The 19,708-nt window shown below is 31.9% G+C and overlaps 1 protein-coding gene across 4 annotated transcripts in view; it reads right to left on the bottom strand.

The window, feature by feature from the left end:
• The window catches only part of LOC115884074, an 81,173-nt gene that overhangs the window by 40,766 nt on the left and 20,699 nt on the right, over nt 1–19,708 (bottom strand). For 2 of the 4 annotated variants that reach the window (XM_030902533.1, XM_030902535.1), the window contains exon 2: nt 11,467–11,936. In XM_030902533.1, coding sequence (XP_030758393.1) covers nt 11,467–11,486 — 20 coding nt within the window. In that variant the 5' untranslated portion in view covers nt 11,487–11,936. Of the gene's footprint in view, nt 1–11,466; nt 11,937–11,994; nt 12,014–15,736; nt 15,756–19,708 lie in introns of those variants that run through there. The other 2 variants (XM_030902534.1, XM_030902536.1) reach the window with 2 other exon arrangements.

Below are 19,708 nucleotides of genomic sequence, written 5' to 3'. Positions count from 1 at the left end.
AAATGGGGTCCATCGGGCCCCAGAACGCCATAAGCGGTACAAAAATTCACTACGCCAGTTGAGGGTTAAAATCGACTTGTCTAAAATTGTTCAAAGTTAGCAAGTGTATTCAGCAAAAGCAGAACTTTAAAAAGCGTATGTAAGATTTAGCTGTTAAATTAATACTGGAGCCAAATAATATTTATTATGTTAAATACAGATCAGAGATGCAAATCCACATAAAATAAAAATAAAATTTTCATAATCTAAACAAGTTTAACCTTTAACCAGAGTATAATTTTAGCCGTTCATCCAAATTTCATATATTCTTAAAGGCAGAGAAACGATATACATATTTCTATTCTATTTCTAAAAGAAGTGCTTTTTTGTTATGTTTGTAAATAGACATATTTCTTCCAGCTATATGTTTCGAGAAATTAAAGATTGTATGAATTAATCTTAATGTCAACTGTCATCTTTCAATTTATAGCTACGAGGAAAAGTTAACATCCCAAGTTTATTTTATTCTTTGTGTAAATATATTTCTGAATATGTTAGTATTTTTAGATTATTTATTTTTTAAATATCTTGTTTATATTTATTTAATTTAACTTTTTGTATAATAATACTGTTTAATATACTAAAAAATCGAATAATGACAATTTTAATATAATATACCTATATGATTTTTTTCATGCCTTATATGACGAGATAAACAAGATTAAACACAATCAATAATAATTGCAATAATCACTGCTGTTTATCTACCTTAATAATAATATCATAATCTACCGTAATAATAATAAATAAATAAATAAACCAATGATATCTGATTGCATACTAGTAAACAAATGCATATATTTTGAAAAAACTTTTAGATATTAATAATTTACTGAGTACACTAATTTTTTTAAAAATCATATTTAAATCAATTTAATATTCGTGGTATACAGAGTGGTTCGAATTGTACTTAGGAAAAATCGGCAAAAATAAATAAATACCGATAAAAATAAATAAATAAAAATTCGTTCGTATAAATTTAGTTTAAAATGCCTTGTTTCGGAGACACAGAGTGTTAAAGTTTTATTTTTATTTCGATTTTTTCCAAATAATTTTTAAACTAACGTCGATATTTGGATGAAAATTGGTGTCTGACAGTTTTTTGACATGAGAAGTTTGATTTCGGTATCAGCATCACTTCTACTTGTAGGGGACTCCACCTACATATTTTCATTATTTTCTATCTGCTTTGAAGAGTAATACCACAAACTAAATTAACATGTTGTCTGTGGTAATACCTTTTCATCTGTATCTGTAAACTAAATAAAACTAGTGCAAAATATACATATCCGCCGCTTTTTGCGTAAAAAAGCTCTCCTAGTAAAAATTACTAAATTAAAAAGCTCTCCTAGTAAAGCTACGAGTAGTAGATTTTGAGATATTTGGAATAGAAATAATCAATACATGTCATCATTAACAATAACTGAACATGTTCACTAGATATTTATATGACTAAAATTAGACTGAAATTAGAAATCTGAAACTTTTTGTGCCAAAAGCTTTTCATCCAGTGTTAAAATGAATGTTTACAATGTGTTTCTGAAACAAAATTTCCCGCGAAGACGGTCAAAATTTCCTGTTTTTTTCTAAATGTTCCCACGACCCACGAGTTCTCAAATGCAATATAAAAAATGTCTATACCTATGTGGCGGATTCATCTCTCCAAAAAATCCTATATGGGTATTTCGCCACTGCAAGAAAATCTACAAAATAAAATAGTTATTTTATGTAAACACTTCTGCGTTAATCCCAAACGGAAACTACTTGTCAGAAGTTAGGTTTACACATATACAAATTTGCCTAACGAACAAAAAAATGCTTAACGTTTCGGAAAGTTTATATCTTTACTCAGCATATAAGAGACCATACCATCACGTGGTATACTGATGCTTCCAAAACCAAAGCAGGGACAGGGATAGGAGTATTTGGGCCGAAAACTAAATACTCCGAACCAATGGGCACCTACCCCAGTATCCTTCATGCAGAAATTTACGCTTTCGAAAGATGCGTACAATTTATCTTAGATAGGAACTATCGAAAACAGGACATTGCCATCCTATCCGATAGTCAAGCAGCACTTAACGCGATCAACTCAGTAACCATCAATTCGAAGTTGGTCAAAGAATGCCTAGAGAAGCTCAACAAATTAGGCAAAGAAAATAAAGTCCTCCTATTCTGGGTGCCTGCTCACCAAGGGATAGAAGGCAATGAAAAAGCAAATGATCTAGCTAGAAAAGGAGCGAACACTCCACTAACTGGACCAGAACCGTTCTGTTTTCCAAACGGGAACCAACTGAAAGCGGAACTGAAGAATCGGGAAGACTCCATCCGTAACTTGGAATGGGTGTCCTCCAACGGTCTAAGACACTCCAAAAAGTTCCTCAGAACTTACGACCGAGAAAAATCAAAGGTTTTCCTTGATTTAAGTAAAAACAATCTTCGGATTGTCACGGGGTTTCTAACAGGACACTGTCTCCTCAACGAACACCTCAGTAGGGTGAAGCTGAGAAACAACGGCGAATGCAGATTTTGTGGAGAAAATGGGGGAAACACCAGAACACCTTATCACTGAGTGCACCGAGACGACGACCATTCGTGCCATGAACTTTGGTACGTCTGATGTCGAGGATGGAGAGCTGGCCTCTGTGCAGCCGTCTCAGATACTGGCTTTTGTAAAAGCCCTGAGACTGTATGATGAGTTATAACTTGTTATAACTCAAGAAAGGGGAACACAATAGATCTATAAGGTCGCGGTGATTAACTCCCCTCCTAAACATTCTACATTCTATATTCTACAATCTACATTCTACATTCTACATTCTACATTCTACATTCTACATTCTACATTCTACATTCTACATTCTACATTCTACATTCTACATTCTACATTCTACATTCTACATTCTACATTCTACATTCTACATTCTACATTCTACATTCTACATTCTACATTCTACATTCTACATTCTACATTCTACATTCTACATTCTACATTCTACATTCTACATTCTACATTCTACATTCTACATTCTACATTCTACATTCTACATTCTACATTCTACATTCTACCTTCTACATTCTACATTCTACATTCTACATTCTACATTCTACATTCTACATTCTACATTCTACATTCTACATTCTACACTCTACATCTCTTTCCATCGTCGGAAGCAAAAAAATACAAAAATAAAGAAAAAAAACTATTTAAGATATTTAAATTTAACTATTCGAAATCACTTTAGCTTTTTAAAACAGATACGTCTACAAAAAAGCGTTGACGTTCTATATTTTTTTGTAGACTTTCTTACAGTGGCGAAATACCCATATAGGATTTTTTGGAGATATCCAATTTAGTGTTGTCAACAGAATACAGAATACAGATATTATGTTTTTACAGCTGGGATTGGAATCTTTGGTGTTACAACAGTAAAATAAAACACTATTCACCACAATACACCAAAACACTTTACTTCTTGCAGTGAACACGCGTTTCGCTAACCATGTTAGCATCATCAGTGGATGATTAAAAGTAGTAAAGTTTTTTGGTGAATTGTGCTGAGTTAGTGCTTTATTTTGCTATTATATAGGTCTCGTCTCCATAAATAAGTACAATGTAGTACCCTTTTCTGCGTACTGCGACCACACATTTTAAAGCCTAAACAAACAAATTTCAACATGCCCCTCGCTTCCCTGCTCCCTTACCTCATTATATGCCCTTGCATCATTTCTTATTCAGTCTTTTTTTGTGTGCGGTACGACCCACATCGAATGTCGCGTAAAAGATATCGATCGCGCTCTCGCTCCGAAGAGCGGAGTGTTTTTAGATTATCTTAAACGGATGGATAAGCGATTAAAGTTATTAGAAAATAAAAGAAAAAGATTAGTGACAAGTTCGGAAGAGGAAAGTGTAACAAGTTTTGAGAGGCAGGCGAATAGTAGTGATTATTCGCAAGATTCTGAGGACGAGATTAGAAGCAGTGTTAAAGTAAAGGTAAAAATAAAAAGTAAAAAAAAACAAGTAAAGGTAAATAAACATATAACATATACATATACAATACCTGAATAGTAGGGTGAAATTTCTTCTAAGCTTGGGTTTCTTCTAAGGTATTGTGGGTGAATACCTTAGTGAATGCTTATATTATCTAGATTTTTCCACTTATCCTTATATTACACTAATATGGCAGAGTACGTTGGAGGTTACTCTAGCTTGGTTTATAGGACATTAAATTTATTCACGTTAATTGTAGCGGAGTACAGTGGTGGTTTGGTTTACTCTAGCTTGGTGTGTAGGTATTGTTGGTGAATACTTCAGTGAATGCTTATATTACCTACTTTTTTCCCACTTATTACATTAATACAGCAGAGTACGTTGGTGGTTACTCTAGCTTGGCATATATGTATTATTGATGAATACTTATCGCATGGCTGTCTTATTACACTAATATGGCAGAGTACGTTGGTGGTTACTCTAGCTTAGTTTATAGGACATTAAATTTATTCACGTTAATTGTAGCGGAGTACAGTGGTGGTTACTCTAGCTTGGTGTGTAGGTATTGTTGGTGAATACCTCAGTGAATGCTTATATTACCTAGTTTTTCCCACTTATTACATTAATACAGCAGAGTACGTTGGTGGTTACTCTAGCTTGGTATATATGTATTATTGGTGAATACTTATCGCATGGCTATCTTATTACAATAATATGGCAGAGTACGTTGGTGGTTACTCTAGCTTGGTTTATAGGACATTAAATTTATTCACTTTAATTGTAGCGGAGTACAGTGGTGGTTACTCTAGCTTGGTGTGTAGGTATTGTTGGCGAATACCTCAGTGAATGCTTATATTACCTAGTTTTTTCCCACTTATTACATTAATACAGTTGAAAACCACTCTATTGGAAAACCACTCTAACGGAATCCCCTTTGGCTATAGGCTATAGGCCAAGTAATGGCAAAAATTTTAGAGGAAAAAGGAGAGGGGGGAGAAAGGAATATAAAGCATTATATAGAGACCCTAAACGACACAGAACGTTTTATAACTGGTGTTATCCATTCCGAGTCAATATCGAGGAGGGAACTAGTGTCTTTGGATTTAAATAAAAATTGGAAAACCACTCTAACGGAATCCCCTTTGGATACCTGGTTGTTTGGTGAGGATTTGGAAGGAAGATTAAAGGCGGCCAAAGAGTTGTCCGCCTTTAACTGTCATCCAGTCAGTTAAAGACTGTCAGAAGTACTCCAGGAAGAATCGTATCAAATGCAGCCAGATCTCGGTCCACGCCGCATTTAAACTTCAAAAGTCTGCCTCAACATCAGCAGGGAGGGAAACGGGACAGACTCAATGTTCGAGAAACTTCCTACAACCGCCCACGTCAAAGGCGGACCTGGAACCGAATACAACACTTCGGCGTAAGGTCGCGTTCTCAGGGAAGATGTATAGGGATAATAGATGTATTATGGCATGGTTGCAAGGTTTTAAAATTCCGTTTGTGACGAGACCATCACATAACATAATCTCAGGTAGACATAAATGGTCGGTGCAACAACATAAGACAATTGAGGGCAACGTTCGGAGATTGCTTAGTATAGGGGCTATTTCTAAGGCACAGCCATGTAAAAATCAGTTTATTACAGAGATATTCACGTTTCAGTTGTTTATTTAGATGATTTTTAATTACTAGGAGATTCTTATGATGCATGTTTAGCAAATGTATTAGAAACAATTGGACTACTCGAATATGGGGTTTATTGTAAACTATAAAAAGAGTATTATCTCCACAAAAAATTGTGACGTTTTTGGGGTTTAAATTAAACTCTATGGATATGACTATTTCTGTTCAAGAGGAAAAAATCACAAAAATAATTTTGCATTTAAAAAAGTTTTTAAGATGGAAGAAATGCACTACAAGGGAGTTTGTAAGGCTAACAGGGAAGTTGATATCCATATGTCCAGCCATAAGTACGGTTATTTATATACCAAATTGTTTCGAGAGAGAAAAAAATTTAGCGTTAAAGAGTAATAAAGGAAATTATAACGGAACTATGAAAATTTCTAAGAAGTTATGTGTTGATACCGATTGGTGGATTCGAAACATACCTATTAGCAAAAACTTATTATCATATAGTAAATACTCTATGGAAATATTCTCTGACGCATCAGATATTGGATGGGGTGTTTGTTGCAATAACATAAGTTCTCAAGGTCTCTGGCCTACCTACGAATGAGAAGAACACATAAATTTTAGGGAGTTACAAGCTGTTTATTTTGGCTTGAAAGGCTTTGCTAATGACTTATCTAACGTTTCTAGCTTGTGCAAGGTAGACAGTGTTGTCTACCCTATATGCCAGTGCAGTAGTGTTACTGCACTGGCATATACCTATATTACATAGAACATAATGTGTTCAATTTCCAAGTTAAACAATATCCCTCGAATAATTTGGCAATGGTGTGAGGAAAGGAGATTATTTATCGTAGCCTCTTATATTAGATCTCAAGAGAATAAGGAAGCTGACAGGGCTTCCAGGGAATTTAAGGTCGAGACAGAATGGAGTTTAGCGAGCTGGGCATTTGGGAAATTGGTCACTATAAGTGGGGTTTACCGGAAATAGATTTGTTTGCTACGCATATAAATGCTAAATGCAAGAAATACATATCGTGGCACAGGGACCCAGATATGTACGCCATTGATGCCTTTACAACAAACTGGGAAACATTTTATTTTTTGCTTTCCCTCCATTTTCAATGGTCCCAAAGGCTCTGCAAAAAGAAAAAAAATTATTTCTGATCAGGCAGAAGGTATAATGGTTGTACCCAACTGGGTTTCGCAACCTTGGTATTCGGTTTTAAGGGCGATGTTAATAGATGAGCCGATTATTTTTTTAAATTAATAAATATTTACTTCTTTTAGCGGATCTCCCCACCCGTTAGCCAACATCTTTCTCTGACGGGAGGTCCGGCTATCAGGCAAGCCTTGCTCTTAGGGAATGTTCCAGAAGAAGCGCTGGAAATTTGCATGTCTTCAATAACAAGTAACACCTTAAAACAGTCTAACTCAGGGCTTAAATAATGGTGGGAATTTTGTAGCGTTAAGAACTTAGATCCCTTCTCGGTTTCGGGTTCCAACGTTCTAATATTTTGACTCAACTCTTTAACGAAGGCGCATCTTTTAGCTCATTAAGTTCTTATAGAGCAGCCATAGCACAGATAGCGGGCCCAGACCTCTTACAAGATTTTCGTATGCAAAGGTTTTTTAAGGGAATATATATGTTGAGACCTAATAAGCCCAAGTCCGAAAATACCTGGGATCCTACGTACGTAGTACTTAATTATTTAAAAATAAAAAATAATTATGAGTTAACCTTGGAGGGGCTTACGCATAAATTAGTGACATTACTGGCCTTAGCATCGGGTCAACGTTTACAAACACTATCGCTTATTGATATAAGGGAAATTTTTCGGAAGTTAGGGGAAATACATATAAAAATTAGCGCAAGATTAAAAACATTCGGTAGAAATAAGCCGCAACCCTTTTTACGCTTACCTTATTTCAAGAAAGACGCTAATTTATGCGTAGCTAGCACGTTAGTAGAGTATCTAAAACGAACAGAGAGCATTAGAGGAAGTATAACTTCTGTTTTCGTAACAATCAAGAAACCGCATAAGAAAACATCCACTCAAACCTTGGGGAGCTGGATTAAAATTGTCCTAAATAAGAGTAGGATTGATACGGATCATTTTACCGCTCATAGTACACGGCATGCTGTAACTTCAGCAGCTGCCAGGAAAGGGTTAAATTTTGATACCATCAGACTCGCTGCTGGTTGGTCTAAAAAATTCTAGAATGTTCGCTACTGTTTACAATAGATCCTTGATGGATAATGAGAATAGTTTTGCTGAGAAATTAATCTTTATATATTTTCAATATAGAAATGGGAGAAAAGATTATGTTGTTGTTATTACTTTAAAATCTACATTGTACTTATTTATGGAGACGAGACCTATATAATCACAAGATTAAACGAACTTACCTGAAGTGAAGTTCAATCTTGATTATATGAAGGTCTCGTCGAAATAAATAAGTTCCCTCCCACCCTCAACCTCAATTTACAACAACATAATAAGTATCTTTAAATTGACTAAATAAGAAATGATGCAAGGGCATATTATGAGGTAAGGGAGCAGGGAAGCGAGGGGCATGTTGAAATTTGTTTGTTTAGGCTTTAAAATGTGTGGTCGCAGTACGCAGAAAAGGGTACTACATTGTACTTATTTATTTCGACGAGACCTTCATATAATCAAGATTGAACTTCACTTCAGGTAAGTTCGTTTAATCTTGTGATTATATGTTTCTTAATTGAAAATCGAAAAAAAAAATCTAAATAAATTTCAAAATAAACATTTCAAATCATAGGCATGTTCCTGGGATCGAATTATCGAATATCGAGAGAAGAGGGGTACAAAAATAATGTCTGATGCCAACCGAAAATGTGTATTTAGTTGCGATAATCCTAGTTTAAATTTCCGAAACTATTTTTTTAAATTTTTAATTATTTTTTTAAAACTATTTTTCATGGATAATACACGAATTTGGAATTTCCCAAGAATATGGTCTTTTGGGCTAAAATTTCCTTTTTCGCTCTGGATCTTAAAATTTTCCACGAATCGGGAAATTTTCCACGAGTTGGCAACGCTGTTTATCATAATTTTTCTCTCCATAATAATTTTTAAATTCCCAAATTTATCATATTAGCCAAGTAACTATATCTAGTAAACATGTTTATTTTTTCACAACAATTACATTTATTGATAATTTATTTTCCAAATATCCTGAGAAAGGTTAGGCGTAGGCTGTATTTTTTTACTCAGTAGTTTTATACAGGTAAAACTTATTAAAAAATATTTGGATGTTTTATACAGGTAAAAATACTGAGTAAAATATATAGCCTACGGCTAACTTTTCTCAAGGTATTTGAAAAGTAAATTATCAATACATGTAATTATTATGAAAAAAATAAACATGTTGACTAGATATAGTTACTTGGCTAATATGATAAATTTGGGAACTTAAAAATTATTATGGATAGATTTTATACAGGTAAAACTACTGAGTAAAAAAATATAGCCTATGGCTAACTTTTCTCAAGATATTTGGGAAGTAAATTATCAATACATATAATTATTGTGAAAAAATAAACATGTTGACTAGATATAGTTTCTTGGCTAATATGATAAATTTGGAAACTTAAAAATTATTATGGATAGATCTTATACAGGTAAAACTACTCAGTAAAAAAATATAGCCTACGGCTAACCTTTATCAAGATATTTGGAAAGTAAATTATCGATAGATGTAATTATTGTGAAAAATAAACATGTTGACTAGATATAGTTACTTGGCTAATATGATAAATTTGGGAACTTAAAAATTATTAAGGAGAGAAAAATCATGATGAACAGTGATGCCAACTCGTGGAAAATTTCCCGATTTGTGGGAAATTTTGAGGTCCAGAGTTCCAGAGGGAAAAAGGAAATTTTAACAGACGAAAAGTTATTACTCTTTAAACCAGTTGAAAAATATGTAGGTGGCGCCTCCTATAAGTAGGAGTCATTGACATTGAAATCCCCCAAATTTCTCATATCAAAAAACACCCAAAAACAATTTTCATCAAAATATTTACGTTAGTTCAGAAATTATTTGGAAAAAATCAAAATAAAAGTGAAACTGTATCTTCTAAAGGAAGCATTTTAGGCTATACATTTATACGAATTTTTTAATTAATTAATAAAGTTTCCCGAATAAAATTCGGACCACCCTGTATATGTTTATACCGTTAATTTCAAGATTGAAAACCTTGTTTGAATTGAAAACACAATAAAATTTTCAAACAGACTTGATGTAAAATCTAATTTTATCTTCATAAACTTAAAAATGTGATTTGAAAACCAATATTAACGCTTTTTAAATAAAATATTCGATTCCTAAATTAAAAAAAAAACATAGGTACCGTAAACCGGGGCTACTTCGGACAGCACGGGTAAATTCGGACAACGGGTCCTTGAAAGAGAAAAAAATTGATGGTGTAGCGAAATCATCAAAGCGGCCGCTTGTGGCCTGGAACAGAACTTCACTTCAGGTAAGTTCGTTTAATCTTGTGATTATATGTTTCTTAATTGAAAATCGAAAAAAAAAATCTAAATAAATTTCAAAATAAACATTTCAAATCATAGGCATGTTCCTGGGATCGAATTATCGAATATCGAGAGAAGAGGGGTACAAAAATAATGTCTGATGCCAACCGAAAATGTGTATTTAGTTGCGATAATCCTAGTTTAAATTTCCGAAACTATTCGAAGTGTCTAGCCCCAGCAGGCAATTATTAAGCTTGACCAATCAGGTTGGTTAGCGTGGTTATTTGGAGGGTGTTAATTCATTTGTGTTTGGTCAAAAACTCTAACGTGATTGGTCGGGCTTAATAGTTGCCTGCTAGTGCTAGACACAAGTGACTGAAACGTGTTTAAAACAGTTGTCCTCAGACGTTTCTTAAGTACCGAGTGTTTTTCGGGCCTGGCGTATTTTTTACGTCAATTTTTCTAAGTATGCAATTTTTGTTGTTTTTTTAAAGTGGAAAAAGTAACTGGCGAACAACTAAACCTATTATTCATAAAGTCGTACTTTTTCCAGTATCCAGTAGGTATATTATCTGAAAATGTTTTATGTAATTTGAAGATTTTTAATCATTCAGTTTTTTTTTCAGATGGTCGTAAGCAAAAAAATCATATTTTGAAGGATAACTTCGGACATGGTTCGAAGTTACAAAAAGCAACTGGGGAGTCGCCCCTACCAAAATTATTCACCAGAGAGGTTACAGCAAGCAGTAGCAGATGTCAAAGCCAAGCGAAAAACCTTAAGAGCGACGGCTGAGTATTATAGGATTCCCAAATCCACAATTGGGGATAAAGTTAAGGGGATTCGCATGATAATAATCCAGGACGGCAACCAGTGCTGAGTATCGAGAAAGAGGCAAAGTTTTTGACTGATATTTTTAGAACTAATCAATCTTTTTTAATAAAAATGTCTTAAATAATGTTTGAAGTTATTAATTTTTTGAGTTTTTATTAAAAAATAAACTTGATTTTTTTTAAAACTTATATTTTTGTCCGAAGTTTCCTTTTAACTGGTATAACATCAAATTTACACATTTTTAAAGGCATGTCCGAAGTCCAAGAAATATTGGTTGAATTTGAACACACTTAGTTCAAGAAACTTACAAAAAACCTCAAAAACTGTCCGAAGTAGGCCCGTTTTACGGTATTCGTTTTTTTAATAATTTTTTTATTTAAAAATTGAAATTCGGATTAATAAACGAAAATTAAATATTTTAAAGATCCACATTTTTTAACTAAATTTGATACGAAAACACTCACCTTTGACAACATTTGCACATTTTGATTGGATGAAATGCGATGAGTACTAGCTGATACCGCCCATCGGAGCGAAGACAATAGAAACCGTCACTTTTTTAGTAGTTTCCTAGATTCCCGACTTTTATCGCCTGATAAGATAATAATAATTTAATCGACGCAATCACACTTTTTTACAAACACTGTCACATCGAATTACGACCGAACATCGACAACAAAATTGGATTAAACGCGCTGAGCACCATTGTCGATGATTTATTGTACACGAGTTTTTTTGATAAGGCTGTTTTCGAATTGGCGGGCGTCTGCACGATTTAAAAATATCACATCACCAGCACGTCCGTCACGACAATTTTAGCGAAAGGATATTTTAGGAACGATTCCAGTTGTCTTTTTGCATTCTCTTCGTGTTTCTTTTAATGTCATCGGACAGGGGCTTGAACCACGCCAGGCTGAATGCTATTTGATCGTGTCTGAAAAAGAAAGAATTTTAAGAAAATTAATCGGTTTATCTTATCAGGATTGTTATACGTAATATTTTTAAAACGACACCATTAAAGCAACTGATTAAAATAAGTAGGTGGTATGTTATACAAATAATGTAAAAGTCACACTCTGATATTGTTACAATTTACAGGGTGTGAACGTATATTTGAGCTAATATGAGTCCAAAATTTGTAATATATTTAGATCAATCAGTGTCCTAAACTTTGTCGGTTTTTATGTTGATTGTTATTTTAGTTTTTAAATAGTAAAAAGCAAATTAATATATGCATAAAAATCGGTTTTAATCGCCGGATTTTTTAATTTTATCCCGGGCTTTTTCGAGACAAACTTTCCTACTGAATCCCGGGATTGACATCTATTTGCCAAAGCAAAAAAAAAAGCCGAAAATGAGAACGAACTATTTTATTTTCCCAAATAAAAAAACGAGATTTGGTATGTTAGTATATGACATAAAATAGGATTTTTGACGGATTCAACTCTTTTCGGCCACTTCCTATTTCACCGGAAATGACTACAGCTTTTGATTTTTAAATAGCACCCTCGGGATTTTTTTTTTCTTCATTCGATAGAAAATGACACTTTTACTAGACTGAATAGAATGACATCATATGTCAACTTTTGACATTTTCGTTTAAAAAAAATCGTATTTTAAATTTCAATCTAGAGTGCGCCATGGCTGTGTTAAAAACACTAGTTTTTAATCAAGGAGCCTTGGAAAAATAAATTTGATCGTCTAATATTTTTAAGAGATAGGTACTCGAAAGGTATTTTTAATCATATGTCATTTTTTTTTTAAATGGAACGAGGGTGACTTATTAGCATATGAATACGTCAATCAATCTTAATTTATTTCATATACTAACATACCTACCACATCTTGTTTTTTTATCTGAAAAAATAAAAAAAGTTATAGGGGTGAGCTACTTTTAAGACGCACCCGGTATATATATATTTTTTAAAAATTTTAATAATTAATAGCATTTACTCGTATTATTGACTACGTAAAACAAAACCAACAAATTATTGAGTCTACTCTACAGTATATATGTTTACACGTTACACTTTTAAAAAATAAGTAGAAAGGAAGGATACATTTGATGGATATGTTCTTTCCTTTATCTTTTTATTCAAACATAGGGTCGCAAATGTATGGAAACGGTCGATTATTACTTAGGTAAAATATACAAGGTACCGCAAAAAGTTTAATACAAAAATTATAGCGTTTTTGAATGTCTATTGGCTAGTATTAAATTTATGTATACAGGATCGGTCATAAAGTCGTGGCACATCAAAGTTCCATTTTTTAAATAGAATCCCTGTATATTATTACATATTTCAATTCTTCCTTCAATTCTAAACAAAAATCGAAATCACACAATGTACCTCAAACCAACCGTTACCGAGTTATTGACTTTTGAATAACTTAAACAATTTGATTTAATTAATATCGATATAATATTCAGTTTCATTTAATGATGTCATTCTGCCAAAACTGTGATACTGTTGTGATGAGTTTTTAAGTACCTATTAGCTACTAGTAAATTTAAGTATACAGGGTCGGTCATAAAGTTGTGGCACATCAAACTATTTTTTTAAATGAAACCCCCTGTATATTATTGCATATCTTAATTCTTCCTCAATTTTAAGCAATAATCGTAATACACAATGTACATAAATTGAGGAATTGAAAGGTTAAACTTAAATTTTGTAATTTCCAGGCTCGATATAATCTCATTTTATATATCTATAAATGCTAACTTGAGAACTAATAAATATCAAATATTATTAAGTATCACAGTTTCGGCAGAATAGCATCGTTAAATAAAACTGAACATATCGAAATTAATTAAATCAAATTGTTTAAGTGATATTTTCAAAAGTCAATAACTCGGAAACGATTGGCTTGAAGTACATTGTGTGTATTTCGATTTCTGTTTAGAATTGAAGGAAGATTCTATTTTTTATAAATTAATAAGAAGATTTCTATTTAAAAAAAATAAAACTGTAATGTGCCATGACTTTATGACCGACCCTGTATACATGAATTTATTAATATAACTTTTGTATTTAACTTTTTGCGGTACCTTCTATATTTTACCTAATAATCGACCGTTTCCATACATAACAGCGACCCTGTATTTTAACTTTTAACCTAATAATGTGTGTTTAATTACCATTATTTACCTATGGAGAGAATAATTATTAATTCTCATCAGTCAAATGAGATAAACAAAAGCGATTTTTTATAAGAGTAAAAAACGTTTTTTGTTAATAAACCTAGATATAATACGGTAAGGTAAACTCTAATCAATCCCAGATATAATTTTGCTCAGGTAATTGCAAAAATTGTTCCGAAAGCCAAATACTACATATTAATAGCTTCATTATGAATATAATAACCATGAAAGTCTCAAATCGAGCGGAAATGTAAAATTATACATTCACGTATCAATTCAATGTTGTCACGTAAGAAGTACAATGGAGAATATGCCCAGTTATATTTATATTGATTAATGATTTAAGAATATCTGCTAATCAGTGCGGAGGACAATTAATTGAATTGCATAATAAGATATTCATTACAATATCTATTAAAACAATATGTGGTTTGATATTTGATTATGCGTTTCCGTATTAAAATTTTCAAATCAGTATACAAGGTGGTCCGAATTGTGTTCGGGAAACTTTTGCAGATAAAAATAAATTCATATAAATTTATTTAGTTCGTTTCGAAGATACAGTGTGTAGAACTTTCAATTTTAATTTTAATTTTTTCCAAGTATTATCCGATATTTGGATAAAATTTATGTTTGAGTGTTTTTTGACATATGAGAAATTTGATTTCTATGTCAATATGACTCCTACTATAGGGTACACCACCTATATGTTTTTTAAATGATTTTAAGGGTAATAACTTTTCGTCCGTACCTGTATAAAACCTACTGAGTGAAAAACTATACATTTTCGTCATTTTTTACGTAAGAAAGGCCTCTTGGTAAAAATCGCTACGACCAACCATTCTCAAGATATTTAGAATGGAAATAGTCAATACGTGTCATTATTGACCAAAAATAAACATGTTGAATAAATAATTATTTGACTAAAATGATAAATTTGGGAACTTTTTTATTCAATAATTAATCATAAACTTTTCTTAAATAACTGCAACTATTTTTCGAGGTAGTAGGTATATTTCTTATATTACAGTTGAGGGTTGGAACCTTTGGTGCTACACAGCAAAATAAAACACTAAATCACCACAATACACCATAAAACTTTTACTTTTACACTGGACGCGCGTTTCGCTAACCATGTTAGCATCATCAGCAGATGATTATAAACTTTTTTTAGTTTTAAAGTATAAGTTAGTATTGTGGTGATTTAGTGTTTTATTTTATTTTGAGGTATATTTCTACCCCAGAAACACGATATTGAATTTTTTCCGCGAATTTTTTTTTTGAGAATTTGGAATGTTTTGAAAACGTTGTTAACATGGTAAAAGTGCGTGAATAAAATTCTATACATTTTTTTCAGAATATATACAGGTTTTTCTGAGATAACTATATAGTGGCTATAAAAAGTAAAGTTATATTTTTTAAACTTTGGGATAGGCTTTTTTGATTTTTATTTTACTTTCTGGGGGTTCAATTTTAAAGCGGCGAAACCTTAAAACCCCTACATTTAAAGTTTCTTACTACCCTTTGATAAGTCTACAGGTACTGCACTAAATATCTCTGAAAACTCTGTACCTACTTCTTATACCTACCAGTCTTTGTTTGAGATTAAACCATAACAAAGAAGAACATATTTTTTATAGATGGATAAACACAATCTTTACCTTGGCAAAAATCAATTAAAACGTTCTGCGCAATTAAGACAATTGAAACTGATTAATTTCACGTTATTAACGAATAATTAATCTAAATTAATTTCATTATTGTTTTATTTATCTTGGCGATTAATTGTTGTTGCATGATAAAACAATCCGATTTAGAAAACTTACATACTTACTAAACTTTACCGTACTTTAATAATTTTACATTATTAATATTAATCTGGCTAAAAGAATTCACTTATAAAACTTTAAAATTGTCAAAAGCCATATTTATATTGTTTGTTTTAACTAAAAAAGTGTTCTCTCTATTATTTAAGACAAGAAATGCCATAACTACCTTTCCAGCATGAGCACTCCTTGCTGCGTTAAATGTCAAATGAGTGATCGTGAGCTGAACGACCTATCTATACAATTTAATTTTTAAGCTCACGGTAATGGATATCTATTAGTATTAGCTTTACATTATTCCATTCGAAATATAATAAGAAAACCAATATCTCCAAGTTAATTCAACATTTACCTAGATGCAGCATTGGAACAATGGAGACGAAAATGTAGTGGAATGGGCATACCGGCATACCACTCGAAAATAAACAATATATACCACAGAATGAGAAAAGAAATGCTACCAAAGAATATCAATGGCTCTGCGAAAAAAAAAATTGAAAATTCGAAATTTTTTTAAAAATTTTTTGGAAATTTTTTAAGTTTTTAGTTAAAAACATAATTTTTTACTTTTTAGACTACTTAAAAAACACCCTGTATAATTATTGTCACAGTAGTAAAAAAAATATTTTCTATCTTAATTAAAGTTGCCTCTCATCTATCACGGAAGCATATTAATTACATAATAACCGATTATAAATTACAGCTTAACGTGCTCTTATTAATTATATTGTAACAAGATCACATATTTCCTTGGTGGAATTATCTATCGCATGTTTTCTTATTAGCCTATATCTATATAACTATTATACCAACAGTCCCATTATATACATTTCTGATTCCTTTTTCTATATTACCTATTAGATATTATTTATATCGAAACAGCAGAACTATCTAGGTATACATATATCAATGTAATATGTAATATATGTTGTGTAAAATAGATTCCCTACATATTTTTAACAATGTAATTTATATTTCTTGACCTCTCTTTCAAACTAAAAAAAAATATTCCAACTGCTTAAGTTGCAGTGGAGAACTAGAGTTTTTTTCATTTTGATATAACACCAAAGGTTTCAATCCAAACTTTAATACATCTATTATATCTGTTCGTCTATTTATTCATTAAGTTAAATTATATTTATTAGAATTTTTAAATTTTCTTTAAATTCTTTATTAAGCAGAAAAAAAATCGTAAGCGTTTGGGGAGGCTCGAAAGGAGGCTCCACAATTAGGTTTTTTGGCAAGTTTCGCGACTTTATTGTCGCTTCTTCAGGCACCAAAACATATATTAATCCAAATGCCTACAAACATTCATGGCGATTCCAACGGCCAATACTGCCAACACCACGTATTGGCACTTTGTTTACTCATTTGTTTAGTCGAGCTGCTTAAATCAATTTTTGCCTTTGATCAAATCGGTGTAACAAGTTGTGAAGCTGTAAAATGTTGTTTCGCGAGAGTTGAATATCCGGGAAAGTTGAGTTATTGAATGTTAATGCACCCAACAACCAAGTAATTACGCCCACCTTTACGTGTTAATATTTTTTCGAGAATTTTATTAACCTTTGAATTGTCACAACACAAAGCGTCGCCCAGTTCGGGTTTAATTTTTCATTCGCTTAATTTTTACTACCCGAAACAGTCTGTTTTGTCGTTTCAATAATTGCAGTATTAAAAACTAAAATACTTATATTATGACTCAGCCACGATTTTAATGTTATTTCAATGCGATCAACATCGGAACTGCGTGAAATACGGAGCGAAAACTTCTAATTTTTGCCGTATCGAGCGTTGCGGTCGGAATTTTTAAAGTCAACTGAAATGCACCTAGCCTATGAAATTATTACATATAATTATGTTTAGGTATGAAAAATTGATCGTTTAAAATAATATAAAATATGCATATCATAAATATAGTATAGGTATTACCGCTTTTTACTAACCACACAATCTCTTCTAAATGTTAAATAATGTGCTCATCACCACTTTTAAATGTTTAAAATTGAATAAATATTAGTTTAATTAGAAATTAAAAGTATTTGATTAAATAAGCACATGAAAGCGTATATCTAAATTTCACCAACAAACACGCAACTTCAACACGATCAGTTATATTAGAAAACTAACTTCGCGTTTCAGTTTAAAATAGTAGTATTATATTTCATATATTGAAGTTAATCTAATAATAATTCTAATCGTTTTAATGATTTTACATAATATTTTATTAAATCCTGATAAAACCAAAAGGGACCTTATTTAACCCGTATGGAATTTAATTTGTTCAAATTATAAAAAAGATATTACAGTCATCTTACAAAGACGCTAAATATAAAAAAAGTTATCTATTTGTATCTATACCGGGTGTGTCTCAAAATTGGCTCACCCTTATCACTTCATTTTTTCAGATAAAAAAACGAGATTTGGTATGTGAGTATATGACGTAAATTAGGATTGATTGACGTAAATTGACATAAAAGTTGACTTAGGATACGTCATTCTATTCAAGGTCCTTTTCTATCAAATAAAATAGAAATACACCGAGGGTGCCATTTAAAAATCAAAAGTTGTAGTCATTTCCGGTGAAACAGGAAGTGACCAAAAACAATTGAATACGTCAATCAATCCTAATTTATATCATATACCTACTTATGTCAACATACCAAATCTGTTTTTTTTATCAGATAAAATAAAAAAGTTATACGGGTGAGCCACTTTTCAGACGCACCCAGTATATCAGCAGCCTTATTTAACCCGTATGGAAATCAATTTCATTTGTTCAAATTGTGAAAAAGATATTACAATCATCTTACAGTCATGACAGTCATCTTACTACCTATATTGTAATAAAACGAAATTACTTCAAGCTGCCAGACAACTAGTTTAAAATAACTAGAATCCTTGTAACAAATCCTTTTGTCGTATATTAACTCATTATTCATACTGTTACTAGCACTAATCAAGAGAGAACCTTGTTCGATTTTTAAAGTAAGTATATTGCAAGTATAAACTGCAATAGCAATAGCAAGAGTAAAGAAGTATTGCAAGAATAAATTTTCATTATAAATTAGGTCAATTTTCACTAGTAATACCACTAGAGGTTAAATTATTTCCGGAATTTTTTTCGAGCTCATGAATATTTTGAAAATTATCGTCGAAGACGAGGGATAATTTTCTAAAAATATTCATGTGCGAGAAAAAAATTTCGGATTTAATTTGACCTCGTGTGGTATTCGATAAGAAAATCCCACACCAAATTGTGTTTGAAAATCAAATAATTAAAATGTATTTTTTTATTTTTGGTCGACTTTATTATTTAGTTACTATGGCAACTAAGCGACACCCAAACCTAAAAACCATCTAAAAACTATTTCAGTTTTGAAGCTGTCAAGCGGCACGACTTAAAAAAAATGTTTCCCTTCGGTCAAGAAAGCAAAGAAAATATTCGCCAGTAGATTAAGCAGTTGAAACCCGCGAATACTAGGAAATCGAAGTCAAGCGTATGGAAGCAGTTTACAAACTTTTACGCAGAAAAATCGTATGATTTCGACAGAGTGGATATACCTGTGGAAGAACTGGCGCTTATTCTTGAAGAATATGGGTTCAAATTGAATATTTTCATCTAAACTACCCAAAATTCAAAGTGTTAAATGGAAAAAAGGTGAATAAAATAATGTCTTAATATTATATATATTTCATTAGACATAGACATTTAATTCAGTCCATTCCAAGTCCTAC

This window comes from Sitophilus oryzae, unplaced genomic scaffold (genome assembly GCF_002938485.1).
Source record: "Sitophilus oryzae breed Bouriz unplaced genomic scaffold, Soryzae_2.0 scaffold_2014_pilon_pilon, whole genome shotgun sequence".
Taxonomy (NCBI): Eukaryota; Metazoa; Arthropoda; class Insecta; order Coleoptera; family Curculionidae; genus Sitophilus; species Sitophilus oryzae.
Note: the sequence above shows the minus strand (reverse complement) of the source record. Positions and strands in the feature narration are given on the sequence as shown.